The sequence below is a fragment of the Aulonocara sp. 'chitande type north' Nkhata Bay genome, linkage group LG23 (assembly GCF_057382095.1).
Source record: "Aulonocara sp. 'chitande type north' Nkhata Bay isolate Kocher_YH1m ecotype deep benthic linkage group LG23, A_spYH_male_GT1.1, whole genome shotgun sequence".
In the NCBI taxonomy this organism is placed as follows: Eukaryota; Metazoa; Chordata; class Actinopteri; order Cichliformes; family Cichlidae; genus Aulonocara; species Aulonocara sp. 'chitande type north' Nkhata Bay.
This window is the reverse complement of record NC_141365.1, coordinates 26,226,151-26,246,844: the sequence shown is the minus strand read 5'-3', so window position 1 is coordinate 26,246,844 and position 20,694 is coordinate 26,226,151. Positions and strand designations below refer to the sequence as shown.

At 39.9% G+C, this 20,694-nt stretch overlaps 3 protein-coding genes across 4 annotated transcripts in view; 2 read left to right on the top strand and 1 right to left on the bottom strand.

Moving 5' to 3' along the window:
- The window catches only part of LOC147301972 (inactive dipeptidyl peptidase 10-like), a 122,120-nt gene that overhangs the window by 64,117 nt on the left and 37,309 nt on the right, over positions 1-20,694 (top strand). For both annotated transcript variants that reach the window (XM_086282310.1, XM_086282311.1), the window contains exon 4: positions 15,810-15,904. In XM_086282310.1, coding sequence (XP_086138436.1) covers positions 15,810-15,904 — 95 coding nt within the window. The remainder of the gene's footprint in view (positions 1-15,809; positions 15,905-20,694) is intronic.
- LOC147301974 (uncharacterized) lies at positions 5,099-7,232 on the top strand. Its single transcript, XM_086282785.1, has 4 exons — positions 5,099-5,429; positions 5,571-5,822; positions 6,391-6,480; positions 6,653-7,232. Exons 1-4 carry the CDS (start codon positions 5,300-5,302, stop codon positions 6,910-6,912), a joined length of 732 nt encoding a protein of 243 aa, XP_086138911.1. The 5' UTR covers positions 5,099-5,299; the 3' UTR covers positions 6,913-7,232.
- LOC147301973 (uncharacterized) lies at positions 5,101-8,916 on the bottom strand. The gene is made up of 3 exons (XM_086282092.1): positions 8,545-8,916; positions 8,001-8,007; positions 5,101-7,884 (listed from the first exon to the last, which is right to left on the bottom strand). Exons 1-3 carry the CDS (start codon positions 8,899-8,901, stop codon positions 7,640-7,642), a joined length of 609 nt encoding a protein of 202 aa, XP_086138218.1. The 5' UTR covers positions 8,902-8,916; the 3' UTR covers positions 5,101-7,639.

The following is a 20,694-nucleotide window of genomic DNA, read 5'->3' as shown; positions in this document are numbered from 1 at the left end:
GCATTGAGAGAGCCGTGGGTAAAAAGTTCAGAGCACTGTGGGAAGTGCATTAGCTGGAAATGAGAATCTCTCCACCTGAGGTTTCATTACAGACTCCAAACATTTGTCAGTGAGTAGAGGGGGTCTGTTATTGTTTCATAAAAACACTTACTCACTTTTCATGATAATTAGTTTAGTTTTAATACTTTTTGCCTCTCTGTTTGACAAACCTCTGGTTCATTTATTGACATCAAACTGCCTCAAGCGTCTCTAACTTTCACCATTTTCATACTTTGTGAATTGCTTTTTAGAGCCAAAGGTTGTTTTTTTGTTTTTTTATTGAGTCCCTGATTTATTTATTTATTTTTTATGTCTGTCACTGTATAAACACATAAGCTAGCTGGAGTGACTCCTGCTGACCTGCATATTCAAATGCAGATGGCTTCTCTGTGTTGGAGCTCAACAGCCTGCAGTGACTCAACATAAACATCCACAACCCCTGTGACAAACTATGGTTGAGGATTAATAATGACTGTAACTGTGAAAAAGGTAATCACTGTTCATGAACATATGATGCTAAAAATGCAGATATTTTTACACGTCTAGGAATCAGATATTTTGCTTGTACAAGAGGAATTTAAATGGCCTTATTTCCTGATCTTCATGATGAAGTCATCAAAGTGTAGCAGGGTGACATCGTCACCATAAGGAATCAAATATGAATAAACCTTAAGACAGTTTTGACTTTTACTAATTGTAAAACTGGTACTGAGAGTTGTTGAAAGAACTTTTCTGTCTGTAAGGTCTTTGGCTTCTATTGCTGTTAGCCTGTGTTAGCTGGTGTTAATGTCTGTTATACTGTTAGCTCTTCTTAGCCTCTGTTAGCTCATATAAGCTGCTGTTAGCCACATTTTGTGAAACTGTCTTTTAAATGGATGAAACATTGTTGAGCTTAGACACTTAGAGAAGTAACTCTCATATGATGTGATAATGTAACCAAACTGTTTATCTGAGGGAAAGTTTGACTTTTAGGACACTTGAGCATAACTTTTGTTGACATAAGGTTAGCTGATAACCAACTGTTGTTGTTTGTTTTTTTCAGCGGCTTGGTCTTAGTGTTAGGAACAAATAAGTAAGTAAGTAAGTAAAGTTTATTTATATAGCACCTTTCACAGACATGTGTCACAAAGTGCTTTACAAGAAAGGCAAGAAAACACAATACAGTCATAAATACATCATAAAACCCCCGGTCTAATTAAAAGCTTTTTGAAATATGTCCCTGTAATGCTCTAAAAGTTAAAACTAGAATTTTAAAATGGATCCTAAATCCAATTGGGCTCCCTTGATCAGGCGGGTCAGTAGCCTCGCTGCAGAGTTTTGAACAACCTGTAGACGAGCCAGCCCTTTCTTGTTTAGACAAGTAAACAGGCCGTCACAGTAGTCGAGTCTTGTAGAGACAAAAGCATGTATTATCATCTCGAGTTCACTTGTTGACATGATGGATCTGAGTTTTGAAATGTTCCTCAAGTGAAAAAAGCAGGTTTTTACTATCTGATTTAAATGTCCCTCCAAAGAAAAAGCTTCATCAAAAATAATGCCTAGGTTTCTAAGGTTATGTTTCTGTGAGGAACCTAAATCATCCAGTCGATGTTTAATAACAGGTATTGTAAGTTTCTGTTTTGGCCGGGTTTAGCTGTAAGCAATTATTGTTCAACCATTGTTTAATGTTAGTTAAACAGTCAATCAGATGAATAGCAAAGGTGGAGTGGTGAACTTGAGCATTTTACTTGTAAGTTTTAATAAATTTATCAAAGAAAGCATGAGTAAACCTTATTTTTTGCCCCAGTTACACAACAAATGGACACTGCGATGCGAAAAGAGTTTTCACACGACGGTGTAGAGTCCTGTGAAAACTTTCTTTTTCATATGACTCTGTATCTGTGATCTGTGACACACTGTGGTGGCAAAATGACATGAAGGCATATAAAGAGTGTGGTAAAATGACTTGAGTGAAATGCTTTATAGTCATGCTTTTGGTAAATATCAGCATGGCAGCAGATAGTCGAATGGAGTCAAAGTGACACAGACAAATAGACAATAGGGTTCAAATCCGGCTGATTGTTGTTTTGTGGGGTTTTTTGTCGCAGCTGCAGCTCAGCTGGTCTGTTACTAATTGTGGCATTTGTGTTAAAGTGTCCTTGAGTCAAACTCTCAGTGTGTGTATGTGGGAGAAAAATATCTGTCACTGAGGATAATAAAAGCCAATTCACAGCTCTCAAACATTGCATCACCCCCACCACCTGAGTTCACTGACTCTTCTCCTCTTCAATCTTTCCCCGGGCCACGTCGCCACCGCCTCCTCATTACATTTTTCAACCGTGTTGCATAAGACTCGGCCCGTGCTACAGCACAACCTTGATCTGCGGTCGAGGGCTGTGTTGTGTCATTGCATCCCTCCACATCCTTGAGCTCCTGTTCAAGTCTAAATGTGGACAATCTCAAAGGCTTGCGTTGTTTAACTGGCTCCGTGACAGAGTGACAGATTGTGTTTGTATCCAGGCTTGGAGAATGAAAAAAAAGAAAAACCAAAGAAGAAGCAGAATAGCAGCTATAGATGGCAGAGCTGAAGAGGAGGGACTCTGGCAATGTGATAGCTAAATTATTGCATTGGTTGTAAATTAGATAACTAAAAACACCCATAACACCTTTCCGGAGACTTGCTGAGAGTGACAGAAGGTGAGAGGAAGAAAGACAGACAGAAGGACAGAGGTGGAGGGGGACGGTGAGAGACGGTCCTCCTGCTCTGGCTGTGAAACACAGACTCACCTCCTGCTGTGTCCTTCCCTTCCACAGAGAGATAATACTAATGGCTAGTCTTGTGGCCTGTGGCTTTTCATAATGGGCTGTGGATGTTTAGTCCTCTACCACACACACGTACACACACGTTGATGTATGTGTAGAAGCAAGCAAGAAGCTGGTGTACGGCTAACTGCTGTTGTTTTTTCGGGTAATTATTGTAATTCTATTAAGTTAATTCAATGATACACCTACCTGAGAACCAATTTTAGTAAATAAATCATTGTTACAATATAATTTATAGTGTGTGTTATGGGAAGTGGCAGTGCAAAGAATGTCAGCGACTGCAAATGACACATCTTTAGTAGTTGCTGATTGGTGCTGAAATGAGATCATCAGTCATGTTTAAGGTCTTTTATAGCCTTTGGTATCACTACCTGCTAATGTAGAGGCTGCAAACAGAAGCATCCTTCACCTGATCTGTAATTTTAGGTCCAGTATTCCAGTATCACCAGTGTGTGAATGTGTGTGTGAATGGGTGGATGATTGCGTATAGTGTAAAGCGCTTTGGGGTCCTTAGGACCAAGTAAAGCGCTATACAAATACAGACCATTTACCATTTTACCATTTTACTGGAAAACCAAAATAATCCTAGTTTGTGACTTTAAAAAGAAATGTTTTCACCCAGTTGGGCTCTTCCATTAGTACCATCACTGAAAATAGGATTTGTGGAGTGAAGATTCGCTTACTGTATGTTGCAAATATACCAGCAATCGTCAGCTGTTGGACAAAAAAAAAATGACCATATCACCAAAGTCTTTTGGAGAGAACTTTGGTCTAAATGTTATTTTGGTGTCATGACTATACAGTTGTGGTGAGAAGTTTATATCTGTTTATTATGGGCATGAATGAAATGATATTTTTTTTAATGATTTCTTTGAACTTCTCTTTTTCCAGAGTGGAATGATTGCACAGCATGCAATTTAATAACAAGAAGCAGGTGCATAACTTTGAATTTATTTAGGATTTTCTGTAATCCACACCGATCAAATGTATACACTCAGCCACACTAATGTTTGGTGAAATGTCCCTTAGCACATTGACCCTCAACCAGAAACTTTTGGTAGCCATCAACAAGCTTCCGGCATAATTCTGGCTGAAATTTGGCTGCTCTTCTTGGCACAATTGGTAGAGTTCATTTCAACTGGATGGTTTCCTGACACAGACGGACTCTTACGTTTTCCTGACTTTTAAGTGTAGTCCGCAAATTTTCAAATTTTCATGATGCTACCAACATCATGCTTAACAGCTGGCACAGGTTAGGTTTTAAAGCCTCATCTTTACTTTTTCAAACATACCTCTTGTCAATTTGGCCAAAGAGCTCAATCTTTGTCTTGTCTGAACATAAAACTTTGCTGCATAAGGCATTTGGCTCTACTCTGAGCCCCTACTGGATGAGAGCCCTTAGAGTCTTCTGAGGAATCTAATTTCTGTCACTCGTATCCGTCATCTTTTTCTGTCAGTCACTACCCGGGGGTCGTAAAGCAGGATAGGAATATAGATCAACCCAGAGTGGTCACGCCATCCATTTCCAGCTTATTCTATGATATTTATAGTTTTATTTATTGAATCACTTTGAATATTTTCTCCACTTTATAGATAGATAAAATGTTTCTTCTTCTTCTTTAGATTTAGACATATGTCAGCATGAAGACAGTATGCGTATGTAACATGAGGATTTAGGTGGGGTAGTCTTGTTTTGGGAACAATACTCTTGATCTTTTCAGCAGTTTGAACTTAAAAAAATTAGTTATTTTCATCCATCCTTCCTGTGTTTGCTCTGGGGGTACGTGCTCTAAGCAATCAGGAAGAAGATTTGGACGTGTTTGTTTTGCTCTGGTTTCCTGATGAGGCTGAGACATATTGTTTTAATGATCTTCAGAACTTGTTTGGCAGCGACTGAACTCAAGAAGCTGCAATCTCACAGCTTAATTTTTTTTCTGTTATTATTATGGTTGAAGTGTTTGCTTTATTTTCACTCAATTTGTCAACCGTGTCTCGAACTGCTTTTATTAGTGTCCTTCATGCTGTTAAATTAGGGCCGAGCAGCTACTGAAGCCTAACGGTGTGTTCACACCGAACGCGATGGACGCGAATAGAGCGTCAGGTTTACATGTAAAGTCAATGGAAAGGCGCGATGACGCGCGATTGCGGGTCCCGCGAAAATTCGGAAGCAGATTTGCGTCGCGAAAACGCCAAAACGCGTGAAACGCGCGTCAGTGTAGCGCGTCAGGCGCGTTTAGTGTAGCGCGTCAGGCGCGTTTGACGCGCGAATAAAACCACGCGCGTGAGTTTTTGTGTTGCACTTTGTGCATACGCGCGTTTCGCGTCTACCGCTCGAGTTGGAAAAATCTGAACTCCAGCGTCAAATCGCGCCGCGACAACCAATCAGGAGCCTGGTGACGTGGCTGTTACCTAGGTCAAAGGGGCAGATCCAGCCAAAGCCCTTCATTCTTCATTCAGTATGGAGGAAAAGCTGATCAGCGCCGTGGCTAACCACCCCGAGCTATATGATGCCAGCTCCTATTTCTACCGAGACAGGAATAAAAAGGACCTAGCTTGGAGACACATAAGTGAGGAGATCGGGCAACCTGGTAAGTTCATTCCTTCTTCTTTTTAATTTTCAGACTGACCCGATGAAGCCGTGCAAAAGCTAGCAAGCGCGCCTACTGTCCCGCGATTTTCCCACTGTTGTACAAATACCTTTCCGCTAACCAGATAATGCGTTTATTCAGAGGACATCTGCAGGAGAAAGTGGAAGAGCCTCAGGGACACATATAATAAGGAGAAGAGGTCAGAGAAGGAGAAGAGGAGTGGGTCTGCAGCAGGATCGGGGAGGAGATGGAAGTTCTTCGCGGTCATGGGGTTTCTGGACCCCTTCCTCACCCCGCGGGAGACCAGCGGTAATATGGTGCGGACCGTGGAGAACTTCTCCCCCGAGGACCAGGGACAGCCCGAAGAGGCAGCAGGGGAGTGTCAGTCAGAAGGTATGTTTACAATTAATTAATGTAGGCAGTTAATTTATGCGTGTTGTCATACAGGAATATATTTTGTTTATTAATAAACAGTATAAAGTAGTCCCGCTGTTCATCCGTCACTGCCTCGCCTTTTCGCTGATTTTTTTTATTGCACCGTACAGCTTTCAACGATGCGCATTGCATTCTGCAGCCCAAATGACAAATCTCCTCCGTGTCGTGTCTCCTGCGCTTGCCAAACTTATCATGTTTGGTTTTGATAACCATCACTTCAAATAGAAAAAAACAGCACAAAAACACTCATAACTATGACCCTCATTCGGAAATAGACACCTGCACCGGGAGCGAAAAAGGCGCACGAAAGTGGCGCCGCAGACGGAGAAAAAGCGCTGCATAATACTTTTACGTTTTAAAATCGACAAAGGTTTGCACTTTGAGAATCAACTTGTGAGAACTGTGACTACTGTTCATGTGCTGCAATAAATGGGAGACCACTGTATATAATAATAAGTATATAATAATATAATATTCTCTATGACTATTGTCTTCAACCTGTTAACATTTAATATTGTCTTGATAGAGTCAAGTTATCATGCAGCAGAGTCCTCCCCTGTTGCTTCTCCTGACTCCCCAGTCCCTGGTCCCTCCACTCCTGCTGCTGCACCCACAGGTATGAACATCAAGCACTGATAGCTTTTTACTTGCTTGGATTCCCTTGTGATCACCTTTACTAAATATCTACAACCAATCTGTTCATATCCTGTTTTTTTTTCAATTTTGAAAATGACAATCTAGTAGCAGCCTTCTCATTTCTTTGTGGTGTTTTGTTCTGTTTTTTACAGGCCCACAGAGGAGGAGAGCTCGAAGGCGGTCGAGGGAAGGGTCCCAGGATGGTCCATCGGCGGTGGAGCTGGCTATCCTGGAGTCCCTAAAGAGGCCACGCCCGTCTGCAACAGAGTATTTCCTCCTCGGCCTTGTTCCTGCTCTGGAGAGCATGCCGCCTCAGACACGAGAATTCGTGAAATTCCAAATTCATAAATTAGTTTTTGACAACAGCACAGCTGTGCTAAATTTGGAAACATTGGACCCTAATGATCAGTAGTTTTCTGATGAGGCAGCAGCTCTCCAGGGCAGAAACAATGTTCTTATTCTTCTCCTCCTTCTCCCCTGAGGCTCTTCCACTCCAAGCTGGGTCCTTTTTATTCCTGTCTCTCTGTAAATAGTTAAATTTCATATATTTATGTTGAATCTTTTTATTACTGAATTTATATATTTTATCAAATAAACATTTATAATGACAAATGTCTCTGTTCTACTACACAGCAAATATTGGCACCCGACTTGACACAAGTAGAATTTATTTCATATTATACTAATGACAAAATATACTGATACAGTGGGATGCAAAAGTTTGGGCAACCTTGTTAATAGCCATCATTGTCCTGTACAAATCGTTATTTGTCACAATTTAAATTGTCAGTTAAATACATCATATAGGAGACACACACAGTGATATTTGAGAAGTGAAATGCAGTTCACTGGATTTACAGAAAGTGTGCAATAACTTTACACTAAATAAAGCAGGTGCATATATTGGCAACACATAAAAAGAGAAATAACATAAATATGTAGTGTATATCAATGTGTGTGTCTCCTATATGATATATGTAATTGACATTTTTTACTGTAACCGATTCATACAGGAAAATAATGACTATTAATAAGGTTGCTCAAACTTTTGCATCACACTGGTTATAGGAACATAGTGAAGACAAGTTACTTAAGAGAATAAAGAGAGGTTAGGTTATTTTGGAGTAGAGATCCATTTATTAAGAAAATGTTAAAAAGGAGAAAGTTCCCTTGTAGTTGTGGAACATGGATCCTGAGTTGGGGGGTGCCTTCGTCTGGACGTGCTTCCCATCCAGAGCTCCACAACAGAGGGGGAAGTTCCAGCGCTCCTGGAATCCCTCTGCGATGGACCGCCAGTCTTCAGTTGAAGGCACAGCCGTGAAATCGTCCACTAGACAGTCCCAGATGGCCGTCGCTACCTGGGGGATGATCTGGCTCACCATACCTATGACACCACAGCCATGCTATCATTCAACCACTGATAACAGCATAAATCGAATTAAATTAAATCGGGACTTGATGAGACCATCTGAGTATCACTAGAAATATTATAAACAGTACCAGTTTGCTATCGGTAAACACCGAGAGCATTCACTGTTAGCATAGCACATCCATGTTAGCAGTGTATAAACGATACACTGCTAACATGGATGTGCTATGCCATCAGTAAACGCCGACAGCATTCACTGTTAGCATAGCACATCCATGTTAGCAGTGTATAAACGATAGTTTATACACGCCGACAGCATTCACTGTTATAGCACATCCATGTTAGCAGTGTATACACGATACACTGCTAACATGGATGTGCTATGCCATCAGTAAACGCCGACAGCATTCACTGTTAGCATAGCACATCCATGTTAGCAGTGTATAAACGATAGTTTATACACGCCGACAGCATTCACTGTTATAGCACATCCATGTTAGCAGTGTATACACGATACACTGCTAACATGGATGTGCTATGCCATCAGTAAACACCGACAGCATTCACTGTTAGCATAGCACATCCATGTTAGCAGTGTATAAATGGATGGTTTAGCATATATTAGCACAGGTATCAATAAAGGACTACCGTATTGACCACTTTTACTAACCTCAGGCAGACGGACAGGCGCTCTGCAGGTGGGATTGAGCGCCTGTAATTGGTGTCTAGGCGGGCGATTCTGGGACCGACACGGGAAAGCAGGTCCTCAAACTGGCCGGGTGACAGACGATGATATCGCTGGAATCTGCCGTCATCCAGGCGCAGCTCCTGGAGCAAATGGTGAAACTCACCAAACTGCTCACGCGCCTGGAGGACCTGATGGACCCAGGTACGGCGAGGACGTCTTTTACGCTGCTGCTCTGCTCTCCACAGTACATAGAGAAGGGAGACTCTCTCTTCAAGCGCTAGCTCGATAGCTGCCATCTTGCAAAACCAGGTCTGGCACAACTCCCTCCCACATTCCTCCCACATTTCCGGTTCACGCGCGTGACGCGCGTCAAAATATCATATTTTGACGCGCGATGGATTTTTCTTGGACACGCGTTGAGACGCGAATGTACACGCGTCAAATTAGGGGCGTTTGGGGCGTTTTATTCGCGTCCATCGCGTTCGGTGTGAACACACCGTAACAAAGTTATAAGAGGAGAGAAAAGGAAATAAGTCAGAGGTTGTCAAGGAAGCAATTTCCATCATGTGTGAATTACACCCACAACATCTCCAGGAGGCGCAGCAGTAAATTCAAGCCCAGGCCTCGCTCGTCTGCGCTGTCTCTGGGCTCTCATCGCACCTGATCGACATTAGATTTACACCACGCTGCATGTCAGGCAGCAATTTCCCAAATTTATCATCAATCTCAACAAAACAACTAATGGGGCAGGCGACTCTGTAGGTCTGAAAAATTAATTACCACCAAAAACCCACAGTGCAGCGTTTGCCAGAGCGGACAGCTAACTGCTAACTTTATAAACGTGTTCATTATTTTACATCACTACCATCTATACGTCCTCCTCCTCACTAAACCTGCTCTGTCGGTTTGAATGTGCACCTGTTTATCTGCATTTGTGGTGTATTATTGTAATGTATGGACAACTTATGTGTTTTTGAGCTGAGGATGAAGAAAACATCCAGCTGCTTATGCAACAGAGCGATAACGTGTGTGTGTGTGTGTGTGTGTGTGTGTGTGTGTGTGTGTGTGTGTGTGTGTGTGTGTGCGCGCGCGCGCAATCACTTATGGGTGAGTGCTGCTCAGCTTGTCATACATGATTGCTAATGAGGTTTGGACAAACGAGACTACATCCTTAGTAGAGACTCACATGAGTAAAACATGATTACATAATATAAATAATGTGAGAACAATACTGCACATCCTCTATAAGAGTTCAGGTCGATCGCTGTTACTGGAGCACAGAGACTTCCAGTGGATAAGGGGGCTTCAAGACATGGGCAAAATGGATATGTGGACACCTCAGCATTAAACTTTTATTCTATATCATGTTGAAAATAAGCAGCTACCTCCGGAGTTGAAAATAGATGCAAAAGCTGCAGTTCCTCCAGTGTCCACTTGAGGGTGTCTTGAAAAGTGAGTCAGTCTATGGGGACTATGTTTACAGTCAAAAAAAGGTTTTGATCTCTGTTAGATAATTTCCTTATTTAAATATATGTGATTAATTTTTATTCCATGTTTCACTTCAAAAAGTTACAGTAAGTATTTTTTTAGGTTATTTAATATTAAAAAAAACCCATTGTACTCATAAATACACACTGATGAGTATTTCATTGCATCTTCCAGCAAACTGATTCATTCTCATAAACTCAGAATAAATCCATTCAGAATATGTAGGTTTGTGGAGATGAACATCACCATTTTCTGCTAATCACACTTTATATATGTGGCTAGAAACCAGACACATATATGTAGTACACCTTATCAGCATTACAAAGTGTTTCCCACACACTTTTAAGTTTTCAATTTGAAATGGAATGGTTAATAAAACACACCTTTTGAATGCACACTGCAATTTGCTGTCATCTAGTGGTGAGATATTACACAGTGTACCCTTTAAACTTTAAAGGGTACAAATAAAATCTACCTGAACAAAACAAACAGAGCTACCTTGTGGTGATGCCCTTGTGGTGATGCCCGTAGGTAGATTTTATTTGTACTTGTATTTGTACTTGTACTTATTTGAACTTCTGGGGCAGCTGGGGGTGGATTCCAACTGTTGGTAGCTTCCAGCCAAGTCTTATTTGCTTCCTCATATTTAGATGTTGGCCAATATGGTGGTGGAGTGGTGATCACGATTACTTCACAGCAATAAGGTCCTGGGCTCCAATCTACTCACCAACTGGAGCCTCTCTACATCGAGTGTGCTTGGGAATTTTCTGGGTCCTCTGGCTTCCTCCCACACTCCAAAGATGTACATGTTAGGTTAACTGGAGATTCTAAATTGACTGAGAACATGAATGGTTTTTATCTCTCTGTTTTAGCCCTGTGACAGACAGGTTATCTGTCCACAGTGTACCCTGCCTCTCGCTCCATGACAGCTGGGATAGGCTCCAGCCCCCTTGCAGTCCTGAATTGTATAAGCGGTTTAAAAAGTGGATGGCTGTTAAGGTGGTTTCTTTTGGAGATTAGAGTCCAGGCAGACCTTTGACGTCATCGCTGCTGGGTTTTTGTGACGCAGGAAACTAGCCTCTAATTCAACATGGAGAATATTCGTAATGAGGGGTTGTTCTCAAAGCACTTCTTCTTGAATATATACGAACTCCTGCCATTTTCTTCTTTCTCTAAAATTTAAAAGGACAAGGGGAAGGTCAGTGATGACCAGTGACTGCTAGCTTGCGCTGTTGGTATATATTTCTTTAAACAATAAGCTCTAAAATATCTTTATGAATTACTTTTTAGTCATTATCAGGTGAAACATGCCATGCAAGTTGTATATATATATAATTCAATAAATATCAGCCCATTTAAATACTGAATTTGACTTCATGGGGAAAATATCTGGTTGTTTGCATGCTAAATGCTACTTAGTGATCCACAGCAAGTTGTTAAAAGTGTGGTTTTTTTGTCCTAAGTGTTTTCAGGCCCATCTTTGCCCACTATTAGTAACAAAGAGGTAACAAAAGCAGTAAGTTTCCAGCACCAAAACAAAGAGGTGAGCAGCAGAGGCTCAGTAAATAGAGCAGATCATCAACTAATCAGAAAGTCAGTGGTTGAAAAAATTATCCAGCTCCTCTAGTCTGTATGTTAAAGGTGAGTTCAATGTAGCTGCACAGTGTGTTCATTTTCCAGCTTTGGCATTTTTCTTTTCAAAAAACAGAGATAATTGTAGCCACTTGCAGTTGGATCAAACCAGCAATATTACGTATTTATGCTAAAAATGGCTGCATCTATTCATGTGTTTTTCTTCTCTAACAATGTGAATGCACATTAGCTTTTTTACGCTGCATTAGAGTACATTCAGCCAGAAAGCTGCCTCTGCTCGTATAGCAGTGAGTGAGTGATTGCCGCTCCTGCAATCAGCCACAAATTCACTCTAAATGAGTTTCAGGAGCTTGTGAAGAGGGAAGGCGAGGGAGGCACAGCTGCTTCTGGTTCAGTGTGGTTAACATGTGAAGCAGAGTGATTTTTCAAGAAATTCAAATCAGAAGTTTACACCATTTTTATTCTGACAGAAACAGACTAAACTTCGAGTAAGAGCTTTTTTAAAATTCTTTATTAATTCAGGCTGTCATCAGTTCACTTCATCTCTCCATAAAAGTAAAACACAGTTGTCATCATTTAAACTTGTGACTTGTCAAAACTCAAATGATCGATTAAAGTACATTTTAAATTAAATTTTATTCCAGATGTAGACGATAGGGACCAGGTCAGCTACCACTCAGCAGAGGCGGAGCCAGACATTTGAAACACCCGGGGCTTAGCCCAAAAGGGTAGTATGCATGTGGGATTTTTTTTTTTTCCCCCCTTGGGGCGGGGGGGGGGGGGTTAGAAATGACTGAAAGATTAATTGGCTCTGTTTTGAGTTTTGTTCAAAAAAGAATGACTTCATATAGGGAAAAATATATATCACATGTGCAGGACACCTTAAACTAGTTTTTTAATTAAGCAGCAAGGCAGAACAAGGTCGGGGCTGTATCAAGACACGAGGACTAAACCCCAATTCAACCAGACCCAGAACTGATCCAGAATTAAAACAGGACTACAACAGTTCAAAATCAGGACTACTGAGGACTTAACCAAGACAGAACCAGAATCAGAACTAGATGATAGCAGCACTAAAAATCATCATAGACCTGCACTACACTTATTTTTTAATTTTACCAAAGTACAATATTTAGATTGAGAAAAGTTTATATAATTATTGAGCCTTGTTGTGCAAACAAGCCTGCATAACTTAATAAATATAGAATTTGAAAAATAACAAACCTAAAAAGAAACACTCGGTACGAGATACATGAGGACCTATGATACGGTGATACTTTTGGTAAACAACCATTTGACTAACATGTGTGTCTCACCTGCTCTTGTTCATCTCTGTTCTGTCCCCATTCTCCTCTCTCTCTCTTTGTGCTGACAATCAAGCCAAACACCAACATCATCAAATATACAGTTGAAACCAGATATTTACAAACTCTTCAGATCAAAACACAAACACTTTTTTAATTGTAACATCAAATCAGACTAAATGTTTATTTTTTTAGATTGATAAATATAAAAAACATATTTTTTAACTTTAAGAGTAAAGAGAGAAACTATCTGTATTTCTTAATTGCAAATGGCACCAAATTGTATTCAAACTTGAGCCACACTTATGGAGCTCCACAATTCTGTTCCTGGTGTTTTGGTTGACATCTCTTGATTTTCCCATGTCACAGAAACAGGCTCTGTGTTTTGCCTTATATGCATCCACAGCTGTGCCACCAATTTACTCACATGGACTCTACGAACCTATCAGAAGCTTCTTCAGCTCAGAATGGAATTGTCTGGAGTTTTCTTATTAATTAACAATAAACTTAGTGTACATGTACTCCTAAATTTGATGAAAGTGATAAAAAATAGACAGCTCTGTCTCTCTTTATTCTGACATTTAACTAATTCAAAATATATTTCAATATTTATCTAAAACAAAAGTTTACTCTAAATTGATGTTGTACAGTAAAAATGTTTTATGTTTTCTCCCTAAAGTGTATGTAAATATCTGGTTACAAATGTGAATATCCTGCTGTGTATTGAAATCCCTCTTGTTTTGCATAGAAATATACTGAACACCATATAAAGCATAATATATAAAATAACATTTACCTGAGTTTTTTCTTTGAAAGAAGCCTCTAATGTCCATTCTTATGTTTCAGTACATAACTGAAACCGATTTAGTCGGGGAGGGTAAGAACTGAAAATATGAAATAAACACACGTAAGCTAAGACTCTCTAAAAAAAAATAGCATTTGTTCTGCTTTTCATTTCGCCATTTGTTGATTCACTTGAAGAGCAAGTAACGTAATATTGGTCAAGTGATCAGTTTGATATCAATCTTTCGTGATACACCGTCATATTTACATTATTTGTACGGTACGAATGATTTGCTTTGGTACCTGGTCAAACTTAAGCTCTCCTTAGAATGGCTGGCTCAGTCTCTCCAACAGCGCACTCACGGGCAGCAGCTGCCCCGCCCCCTCGCTCAGTCGCTTAGTGCCTGAGCTTGGATCATACCAATATCAGGGGGGGATTCACGCACAGTCGTAAATTCCCACAGTGTGCACTATGTGCTTCGAATATTGTGTGTACTTTTTGTTTTATACAGTTGTCAGCCAGGCATCTAACTATGAAAAAATTACACTCCAAAATACCCCGGGCTTCTGACAAAACAACCCGGGCTTAAGCCCAGTAAGCCACCCCCACGCTCCGCCCCTGCCACTCAGAGGCAGTTCCTGTCTTGATATAATTACTTTGGTGCCTCAAGATGGGAAGTTAAGTTGGTCAAGTTGGGAATTACATGCAATACTTTAAAACTGTCAGTACTGTTTGTGGCATTACAGCTATTAATTGTAATAAACTGGTGAAATTTGCAAATCTGCTACTGTCTACATAGACAGAAGGTCAACCAGAATCTCACACACTCAAAAAAAATATGCCCCAAATTGCTGACTTGAACTAATTTAATTACATGTAATATTTGTGTGTGATTTTGTCACAGAAGTCCAAAGTAATGTTAAAATTAATGGAATCTGATCAAGGGAAATTTACTTGATTGTTATATATGTAGTTATATGTAGTTCAGAGTTGCACTCAGACTGATTGCAACATGTTGGCATGTTGGAGACAGGTTGCCTCTCACAAAGTGAAGTATGCAACTATTCAGAAGGTGAATGTGTTGCACGCTCTCAGGCAACCACTATTTTTGTTTTCCTAGTTTCAAAGAGGTTGCCGTCCTGTTTTGACTCCATGGTCATCTCAGCCACAGAACACAGAATCCACTTTAAGGGCACAAAATCATCATCAACCAGCAAACTTCTGAGGGAAACTTTGTCTTTAATGCATTTTGAATGAATCGCTGGTTCTTTACAGAGTAATGAATACATGGAAAATGTACATTTTAGTCCTCTGTACACTAACGATCCAAGAAAGTCTGCAAGACTAGAAGTTCAGTCAAAGTTTTTTTTCACTGAACATCTTCTCATACTCCTTCCCGATGCCGTCAGCTGGGACAGCCACATTTATAAAAACTGCCTTTTTTTTCTCCCGTGTCTGACGTATCTTTCTTTGGTTGGTTGGCCAGCAGCGGCTTATCTGTCTGGAACTTGAGGTCCCACAGGACTTGAGCGCTGGAGTGGAGTGTCCCAGTGGGACTTGTGAGCTTTTAACGAGCACAAATGTTCCTGTACACTATTACACAATTACTGTCATGAGCAGCTGGACTGTCCCAGAGCTTCTTTGCACACGTGCACCTTCAGTGCTGCCTCTGTGACACTTACTGTGCTCAGGGCATGAGTTTGCAGCCATGATCAGAACACTTGCCTTTTCTTGCCCCACTGGTAGGACTTCTTGAAGTCAGCCTCATCCTTTATCTGTTGATGGTACATGAAGAGGTTTGGTCTTCGTGGTGTTACCACTTACCCCTCATCACTTGTCTTCTTGTCCACATGTTCTTGTTGTCTTGGTTCTGCACTTTGTCTGGAACCCTCCACATATTGAGTCTAAAATTTTTCTGGTAATTAAAATTTTTTTTAGCAAGATAACAGACAATCACATGAACTGAACTTGGGCTTTATTGTGGTATCTTGTGGTCTGTATCTAATTCTGAGTGTACTGTTTTTTTTAAAAACATGTTTTCCTGGCTCTTTTATGTCTTACGTATTTTTCTCTCCATTATCAGATTCACAGGTGGTTTACAGGAACCGGGATGGAGATGTCATCAAGTTTGACTTTGACCTGAATGACACACATGTTCTCCTCAGCAACAGCATATTTGTGAGTGTTTTTACACTTTCTTTATTTAAACATATTAAATATTCCAATACACGCCCATGCGCCTGAGCTGTTATATTCTATGAATGCCATTTTACTTCACTGTTAGGTGATTGCCAAGGAATGTGATGTGTGAATATACATACTAGTGCAGGGGTCAGCAACCTTTAACACCCAAAGAGCCATTGGACCCGGGTTCCACACAAAGGAAAACACTGGGAGCCGCAGATACTTTTTGACATCTAACATGAAGATAACACTGTATATATTGTTTTTTACCTTTATGCTTTGTGTGAACAACTAAGGTGTGTTGCTTATGAAATTCATGAAGTGCTACAGAGAAAATTACATTTTATTCATGTAATTAACACATTTTGAACTCTTAAAGAAATATAACCAAAGGAAAGACACCCAGCTGAACTAAAATGATCCAGCAAACAAAAACTGTTGTGAGCCGCCACCCTTATATCGCCTTTGGGCTTTTGGAGCCTTGACCTGACTTTTAAAAAATAATTGGAAAAAAAGCACTATGCTGCTAAAAGATGAAAAATAGATATTTGCAAAATTCTGCCTAAATATGTATTTTACCTGGTTAATGTGTGTGGCGGGGCGTGGTCTGCAGCGCCGCTTAGGGGAGGCGGACGCACCTGAGCGGCACCCGCAATCACGCCTCGCCACCTTAACGTCTGTGCTCTCTATGCTGTTGTGTTGGTGTGTGTCGGGCTGTGAGCTGCAAAGCTACAGCCGGCTGTATACGTACAGCAACCGTGTGTGAAAAGTGGTCAATAAAGAGATGCTGAAAAGCATGTTCATGCAAATATCGTCGGGTCTGCCATTATATGTTTACAATGGGACTTATTTTGAGCGATGAAAAAATAATAGAATATAATTTTATTTTTATATTTCAATATCACAATAATCTTCCAATTTAGAACTACAAGTTAAAAAATGAACTAACACAAAAAATACACTTCAGCTAAATACTTCTAAGTTATTTTCCCAAACCACGCGGAGCCGCAGTATAAGGACTAAAGAGCCGCATGCAGCTCCGGAGCCGCAGGTTGCTGACCTCTGTATAGTGTATAGAGTAGGGCTGCTCGATTATGGCAAAAATGCTAATCACGATTATTTTCACTGAAATTGAGATCTCGATTATTTGACGATATTTATTTAACAATAACAATGTATTGAATAATGACTTTAAAGATTGTCAAAAAATAATTTAAAATAGTGTGCAAATACTGATAACAGTGCAAATGTTTGCAATATAAAAAATAAATGAAAAATGTAAACATCTATGTTTAGTGAACTTCAAAATACTGCACAATATTTATGCATACAAATCAAGGCAAGCTGTGTAGCCACACAATGCACAATTGCATCAAACTGACATTGAGGTATGTCAACTAAAGTTGCTGCTCCTTCATTCTTTGATCGTATGTCACTTTGTGAGCGGTCTTCACACTATGTCTACTTGATCCACGTCTGACTCCGTGAACCCATAATGTTTCCACACCACTGAAGTTTTCTTTACCTCTCTTTTCAACCAACGGCAGTCACTCTCCTCCCCAAATAACTTCTGCTTAGCTTTCCGAGCTTCCCTCGGGTCCTCTTAATTGTTGTGACGCGTGTTCGAATCGCAGAGAGGTGCGCTCGTTTTACCACACAGAGCAGCGCGAGAGTAAAGCACGAGGGAGGTGCTAATAACTGTTTACAACTTGCATAGTTCCCATTTCTGTATAACTGTATATCTCAGATTTCTGTAAAGTTATTTATTTCATATTCTGTATAGTTTTTCATATTTATATCCTGTTCATAGCCTGTACATAGCTTGTACTCACTACAGCCTGTACATACTTATAGTTATAGAATATTCACAACATACTTCATACCGTGTACATTATAACATACCATAATAGACCCATTTCTGTAATATACTTACATATCTATATTATTGCTAATATATATATTGTAATATATCTATATCACTAAAGCACTTCTGGATGGATGCAAACTGCATTTCGTTGCCCTGTACCTGTGCATGTGCAATGACAATAAAGTTGAATTCTATTCTATTCTATTCTAATAATCAGCTCAGTCATTTTTAATGATCGTTGAAAGCCCAGATCGTAATTTAGATTAAAATTCGATTAATTGAGCAGCCCTACCCAATAGTTATGTTTTGTGGACATAAAGGAGATCATTTCATTAATTTGAAATGATATAATGGTTTTAGAAGGTGTTCTAGATGTGTAAAAGCTACAAAAGGGTAATTTTAGTATGTTGGTAGGGTTAGTAATATCTGATTTAGATAAGAACCTAATATTCAAGTTTTGGGGATATAAATTAGATGTTAATGTTACAAAATTAAAACGATATAATAGTTTTTAAAAGACTATAAATGGCACATTTTAGCCTAATGCTAGGTGGTTGCTTTGCAGAATGATACCATCTTAATATCAGATGTAGCTGAAAGCCTTCAGGGGTCAAAGATGTACCTCTATACAAAGTTTGATTACTCAACCTCTGATCATGCACACGTTAAAACACAAATATCATCTTTTAGGACTTAAAGAAAACAGAATTACAGAACTGGCACAGTAAATTGGACACTGGCCTTGCGATCTTACTTCTCTCTAGTGCTTATCACAAAGCTTTCTCTTCTACTGTCTGGCTGCTGGGTCCCCAGAGGCTGCAGGAAACAAGTCTCATCCCTGCTTTATCTGCACAATAAAAATACAGTAGCCTCCTGGTGAAGACGCTGGTTGCCCGGCTGTCTGCACTGCGGACAAACTCAAACCTCTCTTTAAGGTTGATCCTCACCTCAACTTACCTGGAAAAGAGGATTTGACGTGTGAATTATAATTTTAGATAATTCTCTAAAACCTGATGCGAGCACACAAATGAACATTCATCATGAGTTGTCACACATGTATTACTTCCAGGAATTTTAAATTATTCCAGTGCAGGGCTAAATTGGCTGCTTTCTAATTGCATCATTATAATCCTGTTGGTGTTCCATCATCACAATCATAAACCATTTATTCTCAGCCGCGCTGTCACCGGGAAGCATGTTTCTACATCAACATGCTTAAATGAGTAGCTCCATGATGAAATCAAAAGACAGAGGTGGCCTCGGTGATGAGAAGTCATAGTCTTGACCCATGCTCGATAGCTGCATAGACAAACAGCTTCAGCATCTAAACCGAGCACTGGCCTGTCTTGCTGCACAGCTTCCCTCGGTCAGCTGTGCACCTAATTTTTTGCAAATAATTGCAAAAACGACACATAAGGCAAAAAGTGGCACTAGAAGTGATGCATGCTGTTTAATTTTTAAGCCTGCCTAATTATTCAGACTGCAAAATTTTGAAATGCTGTCTATAAAATGTTGGTCTACCACTTCGTATTAGGGCTGAACGATTATGGAAAATAATCTAATTGCGATTTTTTTGCCCCAATATTGCGATTGCGATGCGATATGCGATTATTTTTTAAGGTCTTTGTCTTCTGTATTATTAAACAAAGACAAGCAATACATCATATAGTATGGCCAATACTATATTACATTAATTTTAAACTGTTCTTTCCTGGAAGACAGACCTCTGTTATGATGACATGAGGTGATGCATGAATTGATGACTGACATTTTTATTTAACTTCTTCAATCACAACAGTATATTTGAACATACACAATAGTTTATTTTTAGCTTACAAACATCTGAGCATAAAGTGCTGACAAGGAACCCTGGTGTAAACATTAAAATGAAAGTCAGTACAATGTGCAGATTGCAGAAATATACATAAAAAAAATCAGTGGCTTTACCACACTCAGTTTTTCGACATCTGTGAACTACTAGACAGTCATTCAATTAAAAAATAATATTAAATAAATAAAACTAATAAATAAAAAATACACACATCTTACTGATCTCTGCAGTCAGTAACATTACACATAAAGTGCAAACATAATAGCAATTGTATAAACACACACACAAACACGCCTTTAAAGTTTAAAGGCGTGAAATTGGACGGTCTAGTTCTGATTAGCGTCACCGCTGTCTCGGTGGAGTTTAATAAACTCGGCCGTCTGCTTCTTGCTATCTAAAATATAACCAGACACTGGTGTAAATTCTCGACTGTCTCATACTTCTGTTTAATAAGTTTTCTGTTTGACGTTTAGTCAGCTGTGTGAAAACCAAGGAGGAACCCACCCGGGGGATTAATAAAGTTTTATTTTATCTAATCTAATAACTTTAATCTCAGCCAAACCGATTTACTCACGAACAAACAAAACACTGAAAAAAGCCCAACAATAACATTTTTAGGTTGTCTAAGTGACTTATATATTACGTTTAACCCGAGCAGCGAAACTCCGCGGTGATCTGAAAATGATGTGCCGGGAGTTGTGCCGTTCTCGGCCGCATCAGTAACCCTCGAGCTCCCGGCTAGCTGTCGAGCTGGTGGGTAGCAGACGCCTCTGAAAACGTCGAAGCACTTTTGCAAATATGGGATATCTTGATAAACCGAGCAGATATTTGATGTTTACACAACTACTTTCTCGCTTGAAAATATGTTAAAAGTTTATTTTGTGACCCAGAAAGATTAGTATGAGTAATTTTAAAACTTAGTAGCGGCCGCCATTGCTGGAAACTGGAGTTTGGCTGGGCCGCGCTATGAATTCTGGGATATGGTAGTAATTTGGACAGCCTTCGGCGCGTCGCTGTGACGTAATCGGTCTACAAATGCGGCCTCAGGAGGATGCAGCCCATGAATTTGGACATGTCCAGAGTATA

Excerpts from the sequence above, each read along its gene's own strand:
- LOC147301974 (XM_086282785.1), top strand. The coding sequence starts at position 5,300 with ATGGAGGAAAAGCTGATCAGCGCCGTGGCTAACCACCCCGAGCTATAT. Across the intron at positions 5,430-5,570 it reads TGAGGAGATCGGGCAACCTG|AGGACATCTGCAGGAGAAAG; the intron begins GTAAGTTCATTC and ends GCGTTTATTCAG. Across the intron at positions 5,823-6,390 it reads AGGGGAGTGTCAGTCAGAAG|AGTCAAGTTATCATGCAGCA; the intron begins GTATGTTTACAA and ends TTGTCTTGATAG.
- LOC147301973 (XM_086282092.1), bottom strand. The coding sequence starts at position 8,901 with ATGTGGGAGGAATGTGGGAGGGAGTTGTGCCAGACCTGGTTTTGCAAG.